This window comes from Clupea harengus, chromosome 24 (assembly GCF_900700415.2).
Source record: "Clupea harengus chromosome 24, Ch_v2.0.2, whole genome shotgun sequence".
NCBI lineage: Eukaryota > Metazoa > Chordata > Actinopteri > Clupeiformes > Clupeidae > Clupea > Clupea harengus.
Window position 1 is genome coordinate 12,034,255 of NC_045175.1, and position 20,859 is coordinate 12,055,113.

Consider the following 20,859-nt stretch of genomic DNA (forward strand, 5'->3'; position numbering starts at 1 on the left):
AAGGAGAGAAAGTGTCTGTAATCATTTGTTCTGAAGCTCTGTTATTCATGTGTGTGTATCTCTGTTTACATTTATATTCAAGCTTCTGGTAGACACTTCTATCTTAAGTCACTTCCAAGTGATGTACATTTCTAACAAATAACCAATATATCAAAATACATATCAAATATATGTGCCAGTATTGTAGAAATTGCAAATCAGAAAGAGGAGAAGAGAGAATTTATTGTTTCATTTTTTTCTTCTTAAAATATTACAGGAGACATTCAAAGGATCCAATCTAACAAGAGTTGGAATTCTGAGGAAAAAAGAAACAAAGAGAGTCCCAATTCCTCACACCTAACCGAGCAAATGATGACACATACTGGGAAAAAACCACACGAGTGTTCTCAGTGTGAAAAGGCCTTTAGTACAATAGGTCATCTCAAGACACACCAGAGGATCCATACTGGGGAAAAGCCGTATCAGTGTTCTCAGTGTGGAAAGGCCTTTAGTACAATAGGTAATCTCAAAAAACACCAGAGGATCCATACTGGGGAAAAGCCTTATCAGTGTTCTCAGTGTGAAAAGGCCTTTAGCCAAATAGGTCCTCTCAAGACACATCAGAGGACCCATACTGGGGAAAAGCCGTATCAGTGTTCTCAGTGTGGAAAGGCCTTTAGCCAAATAGGTCATCTCAAGACACACCAGAGGATCCATACTGGGGAAAAGCCGTATCAGTGTTCTCAGTGTGTAAAGGTCTTTAGTAACATGTCTGATCTCAAGAAACACCAGAGGACCCATACTGGGGAAAAGCCGTATCAGTGTTCTCAGTGTGGGAAGGTCTTTAGTCACATGTCTAATCTCAAGACACACCAGAGGATCCATACTGGGGAAAAGCCGTATCAGTGTTCTCAGTGTGAAAAGGCCTTTAGCGAAATAGGTAATCTCAAGACACACCAGAGGATCCATACTGGGGAAAAGCCGTATCAGTGTTCTCAGTGTGGGAAGGCCTTTAGTACAAATGATTATCTCAAGACACACCAGAGGACCCATACTGGGGAAAAGCCGTATCAGTGTTCTCAGTGCGGAAGAGCCTTTGGCCAAATAGGTCATCTCAAGAGACACCAGAGGATCCACGGTTCTGATGTGCTGCCCTTATAATACTTGATAAAGTTTTTACTTTCTTTAAATGTCTTTGGTTAAATGAGTTTTAAACAACATGTCATGCACATGATTACGGCGAATTTCTTCATGCCTGAAGCATGTGTTGGGATAGAGATTGAAACCTAAGTTTTTCAAGTGTGTGATGGTGTTGAGGAGGGGTGTGTGTGCTTGTATACAAACTTCAATCTACAAGCCTCTAGTAGCGCATGTACAAGTAAAAGTAGTGTATGCATCAGCTGTCTAGATTTGAGGCCATAAACAGATCATCATGTGAAGGCTGTGAGCTTGGCAACAGCTTAAATATGTGTTGAGTCTCGGGGCGGGGTGGGGGTGCACAGAAAGGATGGTAGGGAACAAAGCATTGTCATTGTCAAAAGGGTACACAGACAAACATGGCTACCTCGAGGAAACAGACTCTGCACTCACTGTAGTAATCGGGTAGTGGAGGATGAGTTTCTTTTCCTGACAGAATGTAATAAATACAACAACATCAGGGAAACCTACCTCTCAAGAACAGAAGATATTTGCTCTGGGTTTATAAAAATGAAAAGAGAAGATAAAATCACTCCTAGGGCAAATAGGTGAATACATAGACCTAATCTCCTAGTGTCTACTCTCCTGCCACATATTGAGAGATAATACCACATAACTGTAAATAATGAATAAAACATTAACATTTATTGTTGTTTTTCTTGTTTCATTAGGTACATTACATAATGGTTTGGCTGAAAGGTATGTCCGTTTATTGTATTATATTTTTCCCTTGACGATTTTTTACTTCATTTGGATGTATTTGTCCATTATCATTAGTATTATTATTCACACCAAAAAAAATTGACTTTGCATGAAGAATTTAATTGATGAAGAGTTTTAGGTTAATCAGAGAATACACACAGGTGAAATGGCCTACTAGGCTTTTCGCTGTGGAACGGCTTTTAATCAAATGCGTCAAGTATTGAAAGACACATACAGGAGAAATGCCCCAATCAGTGCAGTGCAAGTGACAAGAGATTCCCTGCACCCTAAGATCTTATCCAACATGAAATAACACAAATAGGCAAATGCTCATGATTTTAGAAATCTCACAGTAACAGCTAAAGGTTCATCACAGGATTCACTTTGGAGAAAATCTGTAGTAGTCCTCTACATGTGGGAAAAGCTTCCCCAAAACCCACAGGTGCAACCAGCCATCAGATCAACCACAGGTGAGGGCAACCTTACCAACGCTCTTTGAGGAAAGGATTCATTCAGAACGGCACACTGAAGAGTCATCAGAGGTGCAACCAGCCATCAGGTCAACCACAGGTGAGGGCAACCTTACCAACGGTCTTTGAGGAAAGGATTCATTCAGAAAGGCACACTGAAGATTCATCAGAGGTGCAACCAGCCATCAGATCAACCACAGGTGAGGGCAACCTTACCAACGGTCTTTGAGGAAAGGATTCATTCAGAAAGGCACACTGAAGAGTCATCAGAGGTGCAACCAGCCATCAGATCAACCACAGGTGAGGGCAACCTTACCAACGCTCTTTGAGGAAAGGATTCATTCAGAAAGGCACACTGAAGATTCATCAGAGGTGAACTCACTCCTCACCCACACTTCCAGTCCATGAGTTCATACTGGAGAGAAGCCTTTTGTCTGTTCTGAATGTGGGAAGAGCTGTCTTTGAGTTCATACTGGAGAGAAGCCTTTTGTCTGTTCTGAATGTGGGAAGAGCTGTCTTTGAGTTCATACTGGAGAGAAGCCTTTTGTCTGTTCTGAATGTGGGAAGAGCTGTCTTTGAGTTCATACTGGAGAGAAGCCTTTTGTCTGTTCTGAATGTGGGAAGAGCAGTCTTTGTGTGTACTGTACTGACTTCAGAGATTCCACACTGGGGAGAACCTTCATGAATGCTCTGCGTGTGGGAAGAGGTTTGATCAAAGTTCTCATCTTTGGAGCTATTTTGAAACAGAAACTAATGGTAATTAGTTTTATACCATATATTGAAGATTCAGTTCTTAGGTTTGTCAGTCATGGTTCAGGTTTATTCTTGAACAATGGTGGCCGACCACTGTGAGACAGAGACTTGAAGATCCACACTCCCTCACAGCGCTTCACCTCAGCATATCTAAATATTCATCCAAGGACAGTCTATTAAATACACTGAATTTAGGGGTGTTACTGTCTATTCAAATAGTCCCTAGAGACAAGGCTCTTTGTGTTGACTTGGGGGGGAAGGTGAGAGCTATTATCACACCTCACTCCCCAGGTCAACCCAAGGTATATTCACCCAGGAATGCTTATATGCTAGTTAAATCAAAATAAAAGTAACATTTATAACTAGGTATAAGAGACATTGAATTATTGACTATGGCATATCCTTATTAACTATCAAATCTCAAATGCCGGTCCCTTCAAAACCATATGGCACACACAGACAGACACACAGAGAGAGAGAGAGAGGATGTGGAAGTGATGCTCCCTAATAATAGTTCACAACTTTTCCGGGTTTGGGCCCTAATGATAGGTCAAACTTGTGCCAGAGTTTGAGGAATAAAGTGTGACCATGTTCCCCATTGTGTTTCATATTGTGGTGTTGTTTCAGAAGACATTAACACACACGAAGCATAAGGAACAGAGAGCGTAGTTTACTCAGTCTCTTAACTTCATACAGTACATTCAACAAGACGCTTCCGCTAGTACTAGCGCCCCTAGTGTCTGTACTCGCAAGTGCATATCACACCATACTACACCTGTGAATGCATAGAACAATGCAATACATCAATGGACACAACACATATGTAGTTTATGCCCTTGTGGATTTTAGAGTTAGAATTACAGTTAAAGTTAAAAAAAAAAACATTATGCAACAATTTAACACTTTTTGAGCTATGGCTGTATAGGCAACTAGTTTTGGTACCATCCTCAAATTCATTTTGATAGCATATGGTCATGGAAGAAAAGCTTTCACAGCATGACATTGTTAGCTATACTGCCAAAAGACACCAGTAAGTGTGTTGGCAAGCTTCTATCGGTGTCAACTGGGCTGTTGGTGGTGTTTGCTAGGTTTTTGCATTCCTTTTAGGTCATTTTGAAACAGAACTCCTTATAACTGCTTCAAGCAAAGGACCTCTTGGAGTAAATCTGGTTGTTACCTGTGTGACTCTGTTCCTGAGCTGTATGTGTGAAGCTGAGCTCTAAGAGGTGAAGAACTGAATGTTTTTGGGACCATGTGTCTTTAAAGTCACTGTTATGTATTTAGTGTGACCCATTCCAGGTGGGCCTGGAGATTAACACCTTCTACTGTCAGACCAAGGGTCAACACCAAAGAAGAAGCACTATTTCGCCCCGAGACTCAACACATATTTCAGCTGTTGCCAAGCTCACAGCCTTCACATGATGATCTGTTTATGGCCTCATATCTAGACAGCTGATGCATACACTACTTTTACTTGTACATGCGCTAGTAAATGCTTATAGATTGTAGTTTGTATACAAGCACACACACCCCTCCTCAACACCATCACACACTTGAAAAACTTAGGTTTCAATCTCTATCCCAACACATGCTTCAGGCATGAAGAAATTAGCCGTAATCATGTTCATGACATTTTGTTTACAATTCATTTAACTTTTAAAGAAAGTTAAAACTTTATCAAGTATTATCAGGGCAGCACATCAGAACCGTGGATCCTCTGGTGCCTCTTGAGAGTACCTATTTGGCTAAAGACCTTTACACACTGAGAACACTGATACGGCTTTTCCCCAGTATGGGTCCTCTGGTGTTTCTTGAGATCAGACATGTTACTAAAGACCTTTACACACTGAGAACACTGATATGGCTTTTCCCCAGTATGGATCCTCTGGTGTGTCTTGAGATGACCTATTGTACTAAAGGCCTTTCCACACTGAGAACAATGATACGGCTTTTCCCCAGTATGGGTCCTCTGGTGTCTCTTGAGATGACCTATTTGGCTAAAGACCTTTCCACACTGAGAACACTGATACGGCTTTTCACCAGTATGGATCCTCTGGTGTGTCTTAAGAGCAGACATGTGGCTAAAGACCTTCCCACACTCTGAACAGTGATGTGGCTTTTCTCCAGAGTGTGTGATCTGATGGGAGGTGAGATGTGAGTTTGTCTTGAAACTTTTCCCACAAGTAGTGCACTGATATGGCTTTTCACCAGTATGGATCATCTGGTGTTTCCTGAGGCTAGAAGTGCACTTAAAGGAGTTTCCACACTGAAAACACTCATGTGGTTTTTTTCCAGTATGTGTCATCATCTGCTCGGTTAGGTGTGAGCAATTGGGACTCTCTTTGTTTCTTTTTTCCTCAGAGTTCCAAATCTTGTTAGATTGGATCCTTTGAATGTCTCCTGTAATATTTTAAGAAGAAAAAAATGAAACAATATATTCTCTCTTCTCCTCTTTCTGGTTTGCAATTTCTACAATACTGGCACATATATTTGATATGCATTTTGATATATTGGTTATTTGTTAGAAATATACATCACTTGGAATTGACTTAGGATAAAAGCGTCTACCAGAAGCTTGAATGTAAATATAAACAGATACACACACATGAATAACAGAGCTTCAGTAAAACTTATTACAGACACTTTCTCTGCTTTGAATGCAGGAGACAGATATTACATATATTATCCCATAAGTAAGGTATTCATAGCCTGAATAGGTCTGAATAGGCTTAATAGTGTGAAGCACAAGTTAGCCATTCTCTAAAATTCAACTATTGTAAATATACATAACACATTACATTAAATAAGCAACTTACTTGTAGGTGAAGAGTCAAAGTCATCATATTCTCTTGAATCAAATTCTTCTTCAACTTTGATTTCCATTGGTGAATACTTTTCTTCTTTCAAGGTACTGGTAGGTGACATATACATTTCAGTCTTGCATTCATATTCCAGTCTAGGCTTTTCTTCCACTGTCTTACATGTAGACAGATACTCTTGTAGGAAATCATCACATTCTTCTTCTTTTATCTCCTGCTTCACTGAAGTGGGCAGTTGTGTTGGTTCAGTAAATCCAGACATTTTAAGCTTCAGTTCTGTTTTGGAAAAAAAAACTTGATCAAACTATCCTTGGTGAATTACACATACAGTATACTTCCAGAGCATCACAGTACCAGCCTTTAAAAGGTGAGTTTAGTAATCTGACTTCACGCTGTGGGGTTAATATAATGCTTCTTCTGCCTGACCTATTATCTTCCTGGATTCAATCCTAGCCAATCAGGTGCAGGAGCTTTTGGAATGCAAACTAGCATGACAAAGGGTTATGGGCAGCAATTACATGTCTATGAGAACCGTTTACACTTCTGATAGTCTTCAGGTAGGCATGGCCATAGCTCAGCCTGCAGAAACTCCACAAAGGAGTGTAGTAGGGGGCTGGGGGTGTGAAGTGAAATGTGATGGGGAAGGAGATGGGGGTGGGCTGGTAAACTGAAGGAAGCTTCCATTCTGTCAAAGCTTGTTAATACTCTATGTATAGGTGAGTATTTATTTAGCATGTGTGTTTTGTGTGTGTGTGTGTGTGTGTGTGTGTGTGTGTGTGTGTGTGTGTGTGTGTGTGTGTGTCTATCATATTGATATAAGGATAGAGAGGAAGTTTAATATCAGACCTACATACCAGTGTGAAGCTCCACTTAAAAAATAATGGAATTACATAGAATTAATGGGACCTAAAAATAAAACATTTTTGTGAGTACACAGGACATTATCATTTGCACCAGAATCCCAGAAATTACTCCAGTTAATTCTGAATACTTTACTTCTCATCTGTTTTTGCCTTACAGTGGATGGCAGTGGTGCGTCCAGCTCAACTACAATTTAAGCGGTTTGACCTCATATGATAATGTATCTTACTTTAAAAATACCACAAGAGCATATGCAACTCAAAATTAATAATAATAGCTTCATTCTTGGCAGTACTCCAACTAAAAAAACATTGACGAAATGCTAACGTTTTACAAAGCAACTCATCCTCAACATGAGGCTATCAGCAGTGCTATGTCTGATGTGGTCATTGGCCATCAGGGTCTTAGCAGTGCCTGCCTCCAGTGCTCCCTTGCAGTGCATTTTCAGCCATGGTGGCATCATACTACATCCTCATTGCACACTAATGTCTCACACACTTTTGTCCAATTAGATTGTTTGTAGATGTAACGCTTCATCCTGAGCTAGTGGTATGTTTATACTGAAATCCTTACTGTTAATTTGAAAATATGCTGTTTAATCAGCATTTGAGACTCTGCTTAAGAGATTCGCATTTGAGATGTCAGGCAATGGTTTCACAAGTAGATCCATCAACTTCTCTGATTAGAAGGAAGAAAGTCTCAGTTTAAGTGTCCTTGGTCTGACAGTAGAAGGTGTTAATCTCCAGGCCCACCTGACATGGGTCACACTAAATAACAGGGACTTTAGAGACACATGGTCCCAAAAACATTCAGTTCTTCTCCTCTTAGAGCTCAGCTTCACACATACAGCTAAGATACCTTACATTATGAGGTCAAAACCCTTAAATCGTAGTTGAGCTGGACGCACCACTGCCATCCACAGTAAGGCAAAAACAGATGAAAAGTAAAGTATTCAGAATTAACTTGAGTAAATCTCTGGGATTCTGGTGCACATGATAATGTCTTGTGTACTTACAAACAAGAGTTTGTAAGGTCCCATGAATTCTATTTCTTTCCATTATTTTTCAGGTGGAGCTTCACACTGGTATGTAGGTCTGATATTAAACTTCCTCTCTATCCTTACATCAATATGATAGACGCACACAAAACACACATGCTAAATAAATACTTACCTACAGTATGCATAGAGTATTAACAAGCTTTGACAGAATGGAAGCTTCCTTCAGTTTACCAGCCCACCCCCATCTCCTTCCCCATCACATTTCACTTCACACCCCCAGCCCCCTACTACACTCCTTTGTGGAGTTTCTGCAGGCTGAGCTATGGCCATGCCCACCTGAGGACTATCAGAAGTGTAAACGGTTCTCATAGACCTGTAATTCCTGCCCATAACCCTCTGTCATGCTAGTTTGCATTCCAAAAGCTCCTGCACCTGATTGGCTAGGTTTGAATCCAGGAAGATAATAGGTCAGGCAGAAGAAGCATTATATTAACCCCACAGCGTGGAGTCAGATTACTAAACGCACCTTTCAAAGGCTGGTACTGTGATGCTCTGGAAGTATACAGTAATTCACCAAGGATAGTTTGACCAAGTTTTTTATTCCAAAACAGAACTGAAGTCTGAAATGTCTGGATTTACTGAACCGACACAACTGCCCACTTCAGTGAAGCAGGAGATAAAAGAAGAAGAATTTGATGATTTCCTACAAGAGTATCTGTCTACATGTAAGACAGTGGAAGAAAAGCCTAGAATGGATTGTGAATGCAAGACTGAAATGAACACGTCACCCATCTTGACCTTGAAAGAAGAAAAGTATTCACCAATGGAAATCAAAGTTGAAGAAGAATTTGATTTAAGAGAAAATAATGACTTTGACTCTTCACCTACAAGTAAGTTGCTTATTTAATGTAATGTGTTATGTATATTTACAATAGTTGAATTTTAGAGAATGGCTAACTTGTGCTTCACACTATTAAGCCTATTCAGACCTATTCAGGCTGTGAATACCTTACTTATGGGATAATATATGTAATATCTGTCCCCTGCATTCAAAGGACAGAAAGTGTCTGTAATAATTTTTTCTGAAGCTCTGTAATTCATGTGTGTGTATCTCTGTTTACATTTACATTTAGGCTCTAGGTAGACACTTTTATCCTAAGTCACTTCCAAGTGATGTACATTTCTAACAAATAACCAATACATCAAAAATATATGCCAGTATTGTAGAAATTGCAAACCAGAAAGAGGAGACGAGAGAATATATTGTTTCATTATTTTTCTTCTTAAAATATTACAGGAGACATTCAAAGGATCCAATCTAACAAGAGTTGGAACTCTGAGGAAAAAGGAAACAAAGACAGAAGTCCCCATCGCTCACACCTAACCGAGCATATGATGACACATACTGGAAAAAAGCCACATGAGTGTTCTCAATGTGGAAACTCCTTTAATGACACTTCTAGCCTCAAGCTACACCAGAGGATCCATACTGGAGAAAAGCCGTATCAGTGTTCTCAGTGTGAAAAGGCCTTTAGCCAAATAGGTCCTCTCAAGAGACACCAGAGGACCCATACTGGGGAAAAGCCGTATCAGTGTTCTCAGTGTGTGAAGGCTTTTAGTACAATTGATTATCTCAAGTCACACCAGAGGACCCATACTGGGGAAAAGCCGCATCAGTGTTCTCAGTGTGGAAAGGCCTTTAGTCACATGTCTTCTCTCAAGACACACCAGAGGATCCATACTGGGGAAAAGCCGTATCAGTGTTCTCAGTGTGGAAAGGCCTTTAGCCAAATAGGTCCTCTCAAGACACACCAGAGGACCCATACTGGGGAAAAACCGTATCAGTGTTCTCAGTGTGGAAAGGACTTTAGACACATGTCTGCTCTCAAGAAACACCAGAGTATCCATACTGGGGAAAAGCCGTATCAGTGTTCTCAGTGTGTGAAGGCTTTTAGTACAATTGATTATCTCAAGACACACCAGAGGATCCATACTGGGGAAAAGCCGTATCATTGTTCTCAGTGTGGAAAGGTTTTTAGCCAAATAGGTTCTCTCAAGGCACACCAGAGGATCCACACTGGGGAAAAGCCGTATCAGTGTTCTCAGTGTGGAAAGGCCTTTCGCCAAAATGGTCCTCTCAAGAGACACCAGAGGATCCACGGTTCTGATGTGCTGCCCTGATAATACTTGATAAAGTATAATTTCTTTAAATGTCTTTGGTTAGATTACTTTTAAACAACATGTGATGTACATGATTACGTTTAATTTCTTCATGTCTGAAGCATGTGTTGGGGTAGAGATTGAAACCTAAGTTTTTCAAGTGTGTGATGGTAGATCTAGATGTGTTCTAGATTCAGCTTTCTAGATATGAGGCCATAAACAGATCATCTTGTGAAGGCTGTGAGCTTGGCAACAGCTGAAATATGTGTTGAGTCTCGGGGCGGGGTGGGGGTGCACAGAAAGGATGGTAGGGAACAAAGCATTGTCATTGTCAAAAGGGTACACAGACAAACATGGCTACCTCGAGAAAACAGACTCTGCACTCACTGTAGTAATCGGGTAGTGGAGCATGAGTTTCTTTTCCTGACAGAATGTAATAAGTACAACAACATCAGGGGAACCTACTTATCAAGAACAGAAGATATTTGCTCTGGGTTTATAAAAATGAAAAGAGAAGATAAAATCACTCCTAGGGCAAATAGGTGAATACATACACCTAATCTCCTAGTATCTTCTCTCTTGCCACATATTGAGAGATAATACCACATAACTGTAAATAATGAATAAAACATTAACGTTTATTGTTGTTTTTTTTCTTTGGTTAATTACATATTTTTTTTACTGAACGGTATGCCAGTTTATTTTATAATATTTTTCACTTCACGATTTTTTACTTCATTTATTATGACTCACACAACCCATTGCCATGCTAGTTTGCATTCCATAAGCTACTGCAGCTGAAGGGCTAGGTTTGAATCCAGGAAGATAATTGGTCAGATTCACAACTTCAGCAACTAAACCATCATATACGATTTTTCTCACCACTATCTATCTACACTACCTAATCTATTGATGGTACTTTTCATGATTGGCTGATACATAAAGACCCCTGACATGGTGGAGGATCATTTAAACCACCATAAACTATGTATTTAGTGAAATTGATGAAGTATACAAGTAATTTAACATCCATTTAGACACACCACATCTTCTAGAAAATGTTACGGAAATGCCACTTAAATACACAAGTGTCATTTGTCCTATACTAAACAAATGTCTCAAGTATTGCTATATATGTAAATTGGAACATGGTATTATGATCTTACAAAATAGTTTAATATTTTCCCTTTTACGTGATAATGGCAAAAATACAACAACTTTTAAATGTTTTAGAAATAGGCCACGATGCGGAATTACAGTAAAATTAAAACCGAAAAAGGCAATACTTTGGCTGATAAATGTGATGTTTTTGGAGAGTAAGTTATTATTTCTCTTTATCAATAAAGACATTGGGCCTCATTCTCGAACGCAGTTAAGAAGAATTTAAGAAGAATTTAAGAGGAATTTCTTCTGAATTGGATTTAGGACAACATTTGGCATTCATGAAAGTTTTCTCATCTGGGATTTGCTCTGAACTTCAGAAGACTTTCCGAACTCGAAATAGCAGTCGTAACTCGGCCAGAGTTTTCTCAAATGCGATTCCTTAAAAAACCACAAGATGGCCCCATGGGCCATCTTGTGGTTTTTTGAGGAATCGCATTTAAGAAAACTCTCCGTGTTAATGAATTTGTGAGAAATCGTTGGTGATTGCGTTCACATCAACTCTACAGATCCTCGGATTAAAGTATCATTAACAATTACGTTTCACATGTAGGCCTATAGTCATGATTCTACGAGGCACCGTGATGTCATAAAATAAATAAAAGCACTACACCGGAATGCTGCGAGCGTCGTTTGGCACTGCCGTCTGTGCAAGTACGGCAATCCAGAATTTTCAAGTAGTTCCACGTTGGTGGAACGAACTGCCTAGCACTACCAGAGCAGGCGCGTCCCATTCTACCTTTAAGAAGCTTTTGAAGACCCAACTCTTCAGAGAGCACCTCCCTTCCTAACTGGCACTTCGACTAGTGCTTAACTTGCACTTATAGCAGTTACATTCCTGCACTTCATTTTTATTTCCTATTTCGTTTTTCTATTTCTTATGTAAAGTAGTATTTATTGTTACACTAGGTCTCTATTGCTCGTAGCTTGACTGTTCTATCCCTTGTACGTCGCTTTGGACAAAAATGTCTGCTAAATGACTAAATGTAATGTACACGAACACTGCTGTTGCTTTCGTGTAGATTCGGTCGATTCCGACTGCACACGTCACTACGGTTGCGTGCCCTTATAAGGAGCTGGCAGGGCGTGTATGTATGCAAATTCAGGAGCACGAGAACGCGCTTTCAATTTAAGAAAACTCTTCCGGGGGAGCACAGCCCAGAAAACTTCTGCTGCGTAGGACCACATTTTCAAGCGTGCATGAATTTGGCGGATGTCTTTTGCTTACGTTGTTTTTCCGAAGCCCGTAAGAAACATTTCAGAAGAAACTTCAGAAAATGTTCGAGAATGAGGGCCATTATGATTATCATATTTCCAAAGTGTTTTTCACAATAATGTATTTTTGGGATATTCTGTGGCATTTCCGTAACATCACTTAAAAATCACTTTCCTTACTAATGCTCAGCTTGCATACAACTGTGCGATAAAGATAAATATAAACTTAAGAGAGTATAAATGCAGGTAATATATAGCTATGAATTGCACCCAGAATCTTTAAAAACATAGAAATTCCCTTTAGTAATGGATGATATATAGCTTGAGGCATACCTGAAACATTTTACAGCATTAATTTAATATGTTGAAAAAAAGTATGTGTGTGCCTTGGAAAAGAGATCAATGTTAAAGAAATGCCACGAGAGAGAGAGAGAGAGAGAGAGAGGGAGAGAGAGAGAGAGAGAGAGAGAGGGGAGGGAAAAGGAGAGAGAGAGAGGGAGAGAAGGAGAGAGAGAGAGAGAGAGAGAGAGAGAGAGAAAGAGAGAGGGGGAGGGAGAGAGAGGGGAGGGAAAAGGAGAGAGAGAGAGGGAGAGAAGGAGAGAGAGAGAGAGAGAGAGAGAGAGAAAGAGAGAGGGAAAGGGAGAGGGAGAGAGGGAGCGAGGGAGAGAGAGAGGGGAGGGAAAGGGAGAGGGAGAGGGAAAGGGAGAGGGAGAGGGAAAGGGAGAGGGAGAGAGGGGGGCGGGAGAGGGAGAGAGGGGGGGCGAGAGAGGGAGAGAGGGGGGGGCGAGAGAGGGAGAGAGGAATGCAAAAGAAGAACTTCAGTCCTCACATAAGCCATAATAATAATGTGAGCACTCACACACAACATGGGTTACAGAGTAAGATGATAATAATGTGAACACTCACACACAACATGGGTTACAGAGTAAGATGATAATAATGTGAACACTCACACACAACTACAGAGTAAGATGATAATAATGTGAACACTCACACACAACTACAGAGTAAGATGATAATAATGTGAGCACTCACACACAACATGAGTTACAGAGTAAGATGATAATAATGTGAACACTCACACACAACATGAGTTACAGAGTAAGATGATACTAATATGAACACTCACACACAACATGGGTTACAGAGTAAGATGATACTAAATAATGTAAGTGTAGCCAGCGCTGTCTGCACTTCGCCGACTACTGCGTGGTGTTCCGGTGCACTGAAGACAGGCACTTTAGTGTCTCTCTGCCAAGCAGAATGCAGTCTCTCTCAGCCAAGCCTCAGACTCAGAAAGGAACGCGAAAATGCAGCCAATGTAAGCCACCACCACAATAGAGAGAACTTACCCAACAAAAACTCTCCCAATACCTATAAACTACCATGAAAATGCTGAACAAATACAAGATTTTGGTGAAATAAACTCATATTGACACAAAATAGAAAATGAAAGGCTGCAAAAGTATTTGTCCTTCTTTAACCTGTTACATATGCACACAGACACAACATGGGTTACAGAGTAAGATGATACTAAATAATGTGAACACTCACACAACTACAGAGCAGGGGCGGCTTGTCCATAAGGGCGATTGGGGCGACGCACTGCCTAGGGAAAAAAAAAAATAAACTCCTGATGTATAAACGCAATATCCTTGTAAGTCGCGTAAATGACGATTTTCGGTCGGATTCTACCACTAGGCCGTCTGATCTGCCTCTGAATGTCATTGTCGAATCATGTAAGTCATTTAGTCAGCCTAAAGTCGTGCTTCAAATGGCCCCGCCCCTTCTGGGGCGATTTGGGGCGAAATGAAAATCGCCCCAGACCTCTCCCATTGACTCCCATGTTAAATCCATTTTTTTTCACAAAACAGAGCTCTCAATGCATTCTCTATGGCTTCCGGGAGGGCTCACCCCTCCTGGTCTTGTCATAAGTAATCAACGTAAAAGCGTATAAGTACGTCATACAGCTTCGACAAAGGCATATTCTGTCGAGATGGCCAGTGCTCAGTGCAACAGCAGCAATTCAATTCTTTCTTTGAAAGAGACTCCGTTCGGTCGGCGTAACAATGAAGACAAATTGGCAACAATACAATTAGGACCTCCTAGACCAAATATAACGATTAAACAGGTAGCTACAAAGAACGGGAAATCCTACACCCGAGGATTTTCAAAGAATTGGTACCAAAGGAAATCGTGGCTAGCAGGCTGTGAAGTGGCTAACGCAGTCTTTTGCTATCCCTGCCTCCTTTTCCACCCCGAAGGCTCCATGACAGACAGCACTGCATGGACAACAACCGGAGTTAAGGACATGCACCATCTGTCCGAAAAGGTAAAAAAACATGAGCAGGCGAAGCTACACATAGACAGTTGTCTGAAGTTCTGTGGTTTTGGGAGGGTGAACATTGCCACTCAACTGGATGAGGGATACAGGCTAGCAGTACGCCGCCACAATGATGAGATGAACAAGAACCGACACATCTTAAACCGGCTCATCCAATGTGTCAAATTTTGTGGCGTTTTTGAGTTTGCCCTACGAGGCAAGGATGAAACGGAGGGCTCCACCAACCCTGGTATTTTTCTTGGATTGGTCGACTTGGTGGCACAGTTGGACGAAGTATTTGATGAGCATCTTAAAAATGCTACAGTTTTCAAGGGAACATCAAAGACGGTTCAAAACGAGCTACTTGAGTGTATGCTAGCGGTCGTGAGGGAATGCACTGTTGCAAATCCTCATAACTACTCCCATGACAACAGCTGAAGCTGAGAGATGTTTCTCAACCTTGAAGAGAATTAAGACATTCCTGGGAAATTCAATGGGCCAGGAACGTATGAATGCACTGGCCATGCTTTCCATGGAGAGGGAACTTGTCCTTAAAATGCCTGATTTCCACGAGAGAGTCATTGACCGCTTTGCAGCACTGAAAGAGAGATGGGCAAAGTTTCAGTACAAGTAATGTAGTCTGTCTGTCTATTTTACTCTTTCTCTCCCTCTCTGTCTGACTGTCTGTCTTTGAGATTGTTCACTCCATGCATGCTACTTGCACTATTTTCTATGCCATAACTTATTTTGCTTTTGTAATGATTAAATATATATTGTTGGTTTTGACTTATGTTGCCCCCTTCTTTATGTTGTTACAGGACATATCATGTGTCCTGTTAAGCTATGTTACATCATACATTTTGGTAATGTGAATAATGAACAAGTGGGACAATTTATTGTGGCGCCACCTCACTTTTTCTTTTGAAGGCTCATGGATGCAACTTTTTTCCATAGCTTTCCACCTGTAACTTATGTAGCTAAAGGGGAAATATTTCTGTTGTGTGCTGCCATCTAGTGGACAAAAAGGTATTGCTGTATGAGTTAATCAGCTCACAACAAATAGATACAATTGCCCCCCCTGAGAATATTTTTTTAGGAGCCGCCACTGCTACAGAGTAAGATGATACTAAATAATGTGAGCACTCAAAGCGGTCATTTCCAATATCTGATCAACTGGCTGCTCCTCAAAACCGGTTTCCTCCTCCAATGGAGGCACAAACATACACGGCTGTGTGTGTTTGTGAGTGTGTGTGAGTGTGTTTGTGTGTGTGTGTGTGAGTGTGTGTGAGTGTGTTTGTGTGTGTGTGTGTGAGTGTGTGTGAGTTGTGTCTCTTTTTGTTTGTGTGCATGCGTTATTAGAGTGTGAGTGTGTGTGCGCGTGCGTGCGTGCGTGTCTGTGAATGTGTGTTTGTGCGTGTGCGCATGTGTTAGAGTGTGTGTGTGTGCGTGTCTGTGAGTGTGTGTGTGCGTGCGTGCGTTTGGCATCCCACAGCAATGGAGGGATGCCAAAATTGTCACCATATATAAGAACAAAGGTGACAAGACCATCTGTGGCAACCACAGGGGTATATCACTCCTTGCTGTTGCTGGTAAGGTCCTGGCCAAGGTGTTGCTGCAGAGGCTACTCAACAACATCAGAGTCATTGCTCCCAGAATCACAGCGTGGCTTTAGAAAGAACAGGAGTACAGTCGACATGGTCTTCACAGCCCGGCAACTTCAGGAAAAGTGCAGGGAGCAACATCAAGACCTGTTTATGGCTTTTGTCGACCTCTCAAAAGCCTTCGACACTGTGCCCACTGTGGGACATCCTGCTCCGGTTTGGATGCCCTAGCAAGTTTGTCAACAACTACGACTACGATGGCGCCACGGACGGCTGCCTCGGTGTGTTGGTGCGCAATGTTTTGTCTTGTTTTGTTAGTTAATTCAGTATTTTGCTTAAAAACTGGGAGCTCTTTCACCAGAGAAATGCTCATGACCATCAGGGTCATAACCCCTGAGAATTACCGACTTTTATCGCTTCATCTGTCGACATTTTGGACATTCTGGTCAAAGGTGCCCTCACCTTTGTACATACAGTGAAGCGACGGAGGAGAGGTAAACGCGCTGGCGCGCTGGTGCGTCTCCGCCGGCGGGGACTTCGCACACCGCTGCCAGGAATATTCCTCTCCAACGTGCGTTCACTGGGTAACAAGCTGGACGAACTCCAGCTACTAGTTGGTAAGAACAGAGACTTCTCCTTATCTTCCATTCTGTGCTGTCCATCCTTGAGAGAGCGTCAACAGACTTTTTAAGAGACAGAACCCCCGCAAAGCAGCCGGGCCAGACTCTGTCTCTCCATCAATCCTGAAGCACTGTGCTGATCAGCTGTCTCCGGTGTTCACAGACATTTTTAACACCTCACTGGAGATATGCCACGTACCAGCCTGCTTCAAGACCTCCACCATCATCCCCGTCCCCAAAAAAACAAAAGTCACTGGACTCAACGACTACAGACCCGTCACCCTGACCTCTGTGGTTATGAAGGCATTTGAGCGTTTGGTGCTGGTTCACCTCAAAGCCATCACTGACCCTCTACTGGACCCCCTGCAGTTTGCCTACAGAGCCAACAGGTCTGTAGACGATGCAGTTAACATGGCCCTTCACTTCATCCTCCAGCACCTGGACTCCTCAGGAACCTACGCCAGGATCCTGTTTGTTGACTTCAGCTCTGCCTTCAACACAATCATTCTGACTCTGCTTCAGGACAAGCTCTCCCAGCTGAACGTGCCTGACTCCACCTGCAGGTGGATCACAGACTTCCTGTCTGAGAGGAGGCAACGCGTGAGGCTGGGGAAGCATGTCTCTGACTCCAGGACTATAAGCACCGGTTCCCCTCAGGGCTGCGTTCTTTCCCCTCTACTCTTCTCCCTGTATATCAACAGCTGCACCTCCAGTCACCAGTCCGTCAAACTCCTTAAGTTCGCGGACGACACCACCCTCATTGGGCTCATCTCTGGGGGGGGATGAGTCCGCTTACAGGTGGACGATTGACCATCTGGTGACCTGGTGTGGGCAGAACAACCTAGAGCTAAATGCTCTGAAGACAGTGGAGATGGTCGTAGACTTCAGAAGGAACCCAGCCCCACCCACCCCCATCACCCTGAGTGACTCCCCAGTCGACACTGCGGAGTCCTTCCGCTTCCTGGGCACCATCATCTCCCAGGACCTCAAGTGGGGGGCTGAACATCAGTTCCGTACCGTACCGTAGTCTCTATTCTTCGTGTCTACGTTTTGAAAGAACCGTATGTCATGGTTTTGTTTTGTTGTTTTGTGTATGTTTGTGCGAATGATTGGATGTTTGATTTTGGGGTGCTTGGTCATTGTCTGTTGTCATTGTTACAGCATAGCTGTACAGATCTATGTTTTGAAATAGTGCTGCAAGCATCCGTGGTTGTGGATGTCGTGCCTGGCGATGGATAATAATATCTGAGTTATGGAGACTATAGTCACCATTTTGGGGTGGAGGTGTTACAGTCCTCTTTAACCTCCGGGTGGCGTAGTTCTGTTTACTTTGTGCCTGCTCTTTTCTTTTGACTAATAGGTTTCAGGTGCAACCTGGGTTCGGGGGCGAGTCCTGCCGTGGATGAAAGGCTGCCTAATACCGAGTGATCGCACGTCCTGCTCCTAACGCCAAGACGGAGGTCTACTGTTGTGAACCTGTGGCACTAGTCTTTTTGTTAAATAAATAACCCCCCTAGACACGAGCCCCTTTGACTCTTTTGTCTTCAATGTTGCAGTCAGCGAGGCTGGCCGTAACACAAGCAAGCAAGCAAGCAAGCAAGTGTGCGTGTGTGCGTGCGTGCGTGCCTGTGAGTGTGTGTGTCTGTGCGTGTCTGTCTGTGAGTGTGTGTGTCTGTGCGTGTGAGTGTGAGTGTGTGCGTGTGCGCGCGCGCGTGTGTGTGTCTGTGCGTGCGCGCGTGTGAGTGTGTGTGTCTGTGTGTGTGTGTGTGTCTGTGTGTGTGTGTGTCTGTGTGTGTGCGTGTCTGTGAGTGTGTGTCTGTGAGTGTGCGTGTCTGTGAGTGTGTGTGTGCGTGCGTGTCTGAGTGTGTGTGTGTGTGTGTGCGTGCGTGTCTGTGAGTGTGTGTGTCTGTGTGTGTGTGTGTCTGTGTGCGTGCATGTCTGTGAGTGTGTGGTGTGTGCGTGTGCGCGTGTGTGTGCGTGTCTGTGTGTGAGTGTGTGCGTGCGTGCCTGTGAGTGTGTGTGTCTGTGCGTGCGCGTGTGTGTGTGTCTGTGTGCATGTGTGTGTGTGTGTCTGTGTGTGTGTGTGTGCGTGCGTGCCTGTGTGTGTGTGTGTGTGCGTGCGTGCCTGTGTGTGTGTGTGTGTGTCTGTCTGTGTGCGTGTCTGTGAGTGTGTGTGTCTGTGTGTGTCTGAGTGTGTGTGCGTGCGTGTCTGTGAGTGTGGGTGTCTGTGTGTGTGTGTGTGTGAGTGTGTGTGTGCGTGCGTGTCTGAGTGTGTGTGTCTGTGCGTGTGTGTGAGTGTGTGTGCGTGTCTGTGTGTGTGCGTGTCTGTGAGTGTGTTTGTCTGTGTGTATGTGTGTGTGTCTGTGTGTGTCTGTGTGCGTGCGTGTCTGTGAGTGTGTGTGTCTGTGCGTGCGTGCGCGCGCGTGTGTGTCTGTGTGTGTGTGTGTGTGTGTGTGTGTCTGTGTGTCTGTATGTGTGTGTGTGTGTCTGTGTGTGTGCGTACACGGTTGGATGCCCAAATGCTCCATGGTTCAGCGCTGATAGTTTTAGCTGCCAGTGATTTCAAGATGTGGGCAGAGCAGAGCTCGTTATCATCATTATCAATGAGACCAGCAAAAAAAGGGAAAACAGCTTGTTTCGTTCTAGGGCCAAAGCACAGGGTTGTAAATGTGTAAAACCACATCTGAGAAGGTTTTTGCCCCGACCAGTTACATACCTCCTATGTAGGTAGACATCAGAGAACAGCAGTCTATGGCTCCTTCAATGACTTCCACACCTCAAGCCTGTGTTATGTTAACACACACTACATTGCACACTGCACATTGCACATCCGCACTCCTGCCCTGCTTTTTGTATTGTAGTACTTATTGTGTTTGTGTAGTACTTACTGTGTTTTTATGTTTGATGTTATGTGTAGTACTTACTGTGTTTGCATGTTTTTATGTTTACTGTATGCACCTATACATCAGAACAAATTCCAGGTAGGTGTAAACCTACTTGGCAATAAATACTATTCTGATTCTGATGAATTGCTCAGTCAGTAAAAAAAAAACAAGTACCCACTTCTACCAGCAGGTGGCACAACGTACTCACAGTGGGATTTGTTGATACTGTTGAAAGCTTGAGGGTTTCAATAGGATCACCATTGGGGGGGTGAATGGAATCTAGATTATTACACCACTAGTATGGATCAGTTTTTCCAGCACAGCTAATCGGTTATCAATACATTTACCACACAAACTGGTGGTTGATAAGTTTGCTGTGACTTACGTTGCTTTAATGTCCAGTAATAATTAATGCTGTCAAAATTAACGCAAAAAATGTCGCCCCATTTTTTGCAATTCATTTGAAATATTTAACATGCTTAGAAAATGAACACAGCTGACTGGGTTGTGTTATTATTTTTCTGTGCTTCTGTAATGGTTCAAATATCTGGGGGCATCTAACGTACAGCTGATGAAGAGTTGAATTCACAAGCTCACAGCGTTTATTGAGCACTTCACCGTTCAGCCCAACCCGACGGGCCGCACAGCTTCCCCCTCATCAATAGTGCATCCATCTTCTCAACCCGACAGGCCGCACAGTTTCCCCCTCATCAATAGTGCATCCATCTTCTCAACCCGATGGGCCGCAGTTTCCCCCTCACCAATACTGCAATCCATCTTCTCTGCTTCAGCCCAACCCGACAGGCCGCACAGTTTCCCCCTCATCAATAGTGCATCCATCTTCTCTGCTTCAGCTCAAATCGCTTTTCAAAATAAAAGTCCTTTCACACTTTACGTGCAACACATAAAGAATTATTTATGCCTTTCAAGTTGACAGTCAATTTCGATGGCGTTGATGGTTTTATTGGAAATATGTAGTTCACAGGAGAGAATATGTGTTCTAAAGTTCAAAACTATACTATTAAACAATAGTATCAGAATCTAAAAAGGCTTTCTTTGTGTTGATACTACATTCATTCTGTGATTTCTCTCCCCCCCCCCCCCCCCCACATT

The 20,859-nt window shown here is 42.7% G+C and overlaps 1 protein-coding gene across 1 annotated transcript in view; it reads left to right on the forward strand.

The window, feature by feature from the left end:
- LOC116219232 (zinc finger protein 658B-like) overlaps window positions 1–10,981 on the forward strand; it is a 36,129-nt gene extending 25,148 nt beyond the window's left edge. The window contains 3 exon segments of the mRNA XM_042703582.1: window positions 346–1,125; window positions 2,772–2,805; window positions 9,139–10,981. Of these exon segments, the coding sequence (XP_042559516.1) occupies window positions 346–1,125; window positions 2,772–2,805; window positions 9,139–9,962 (1,638 nt within the window). The 3' untranslated portion in view covers window positions 9,963–10,981.
- The last annotated feature ends 9,878 nt before the right edge of the window (window positions 10,982–20,859 follow it).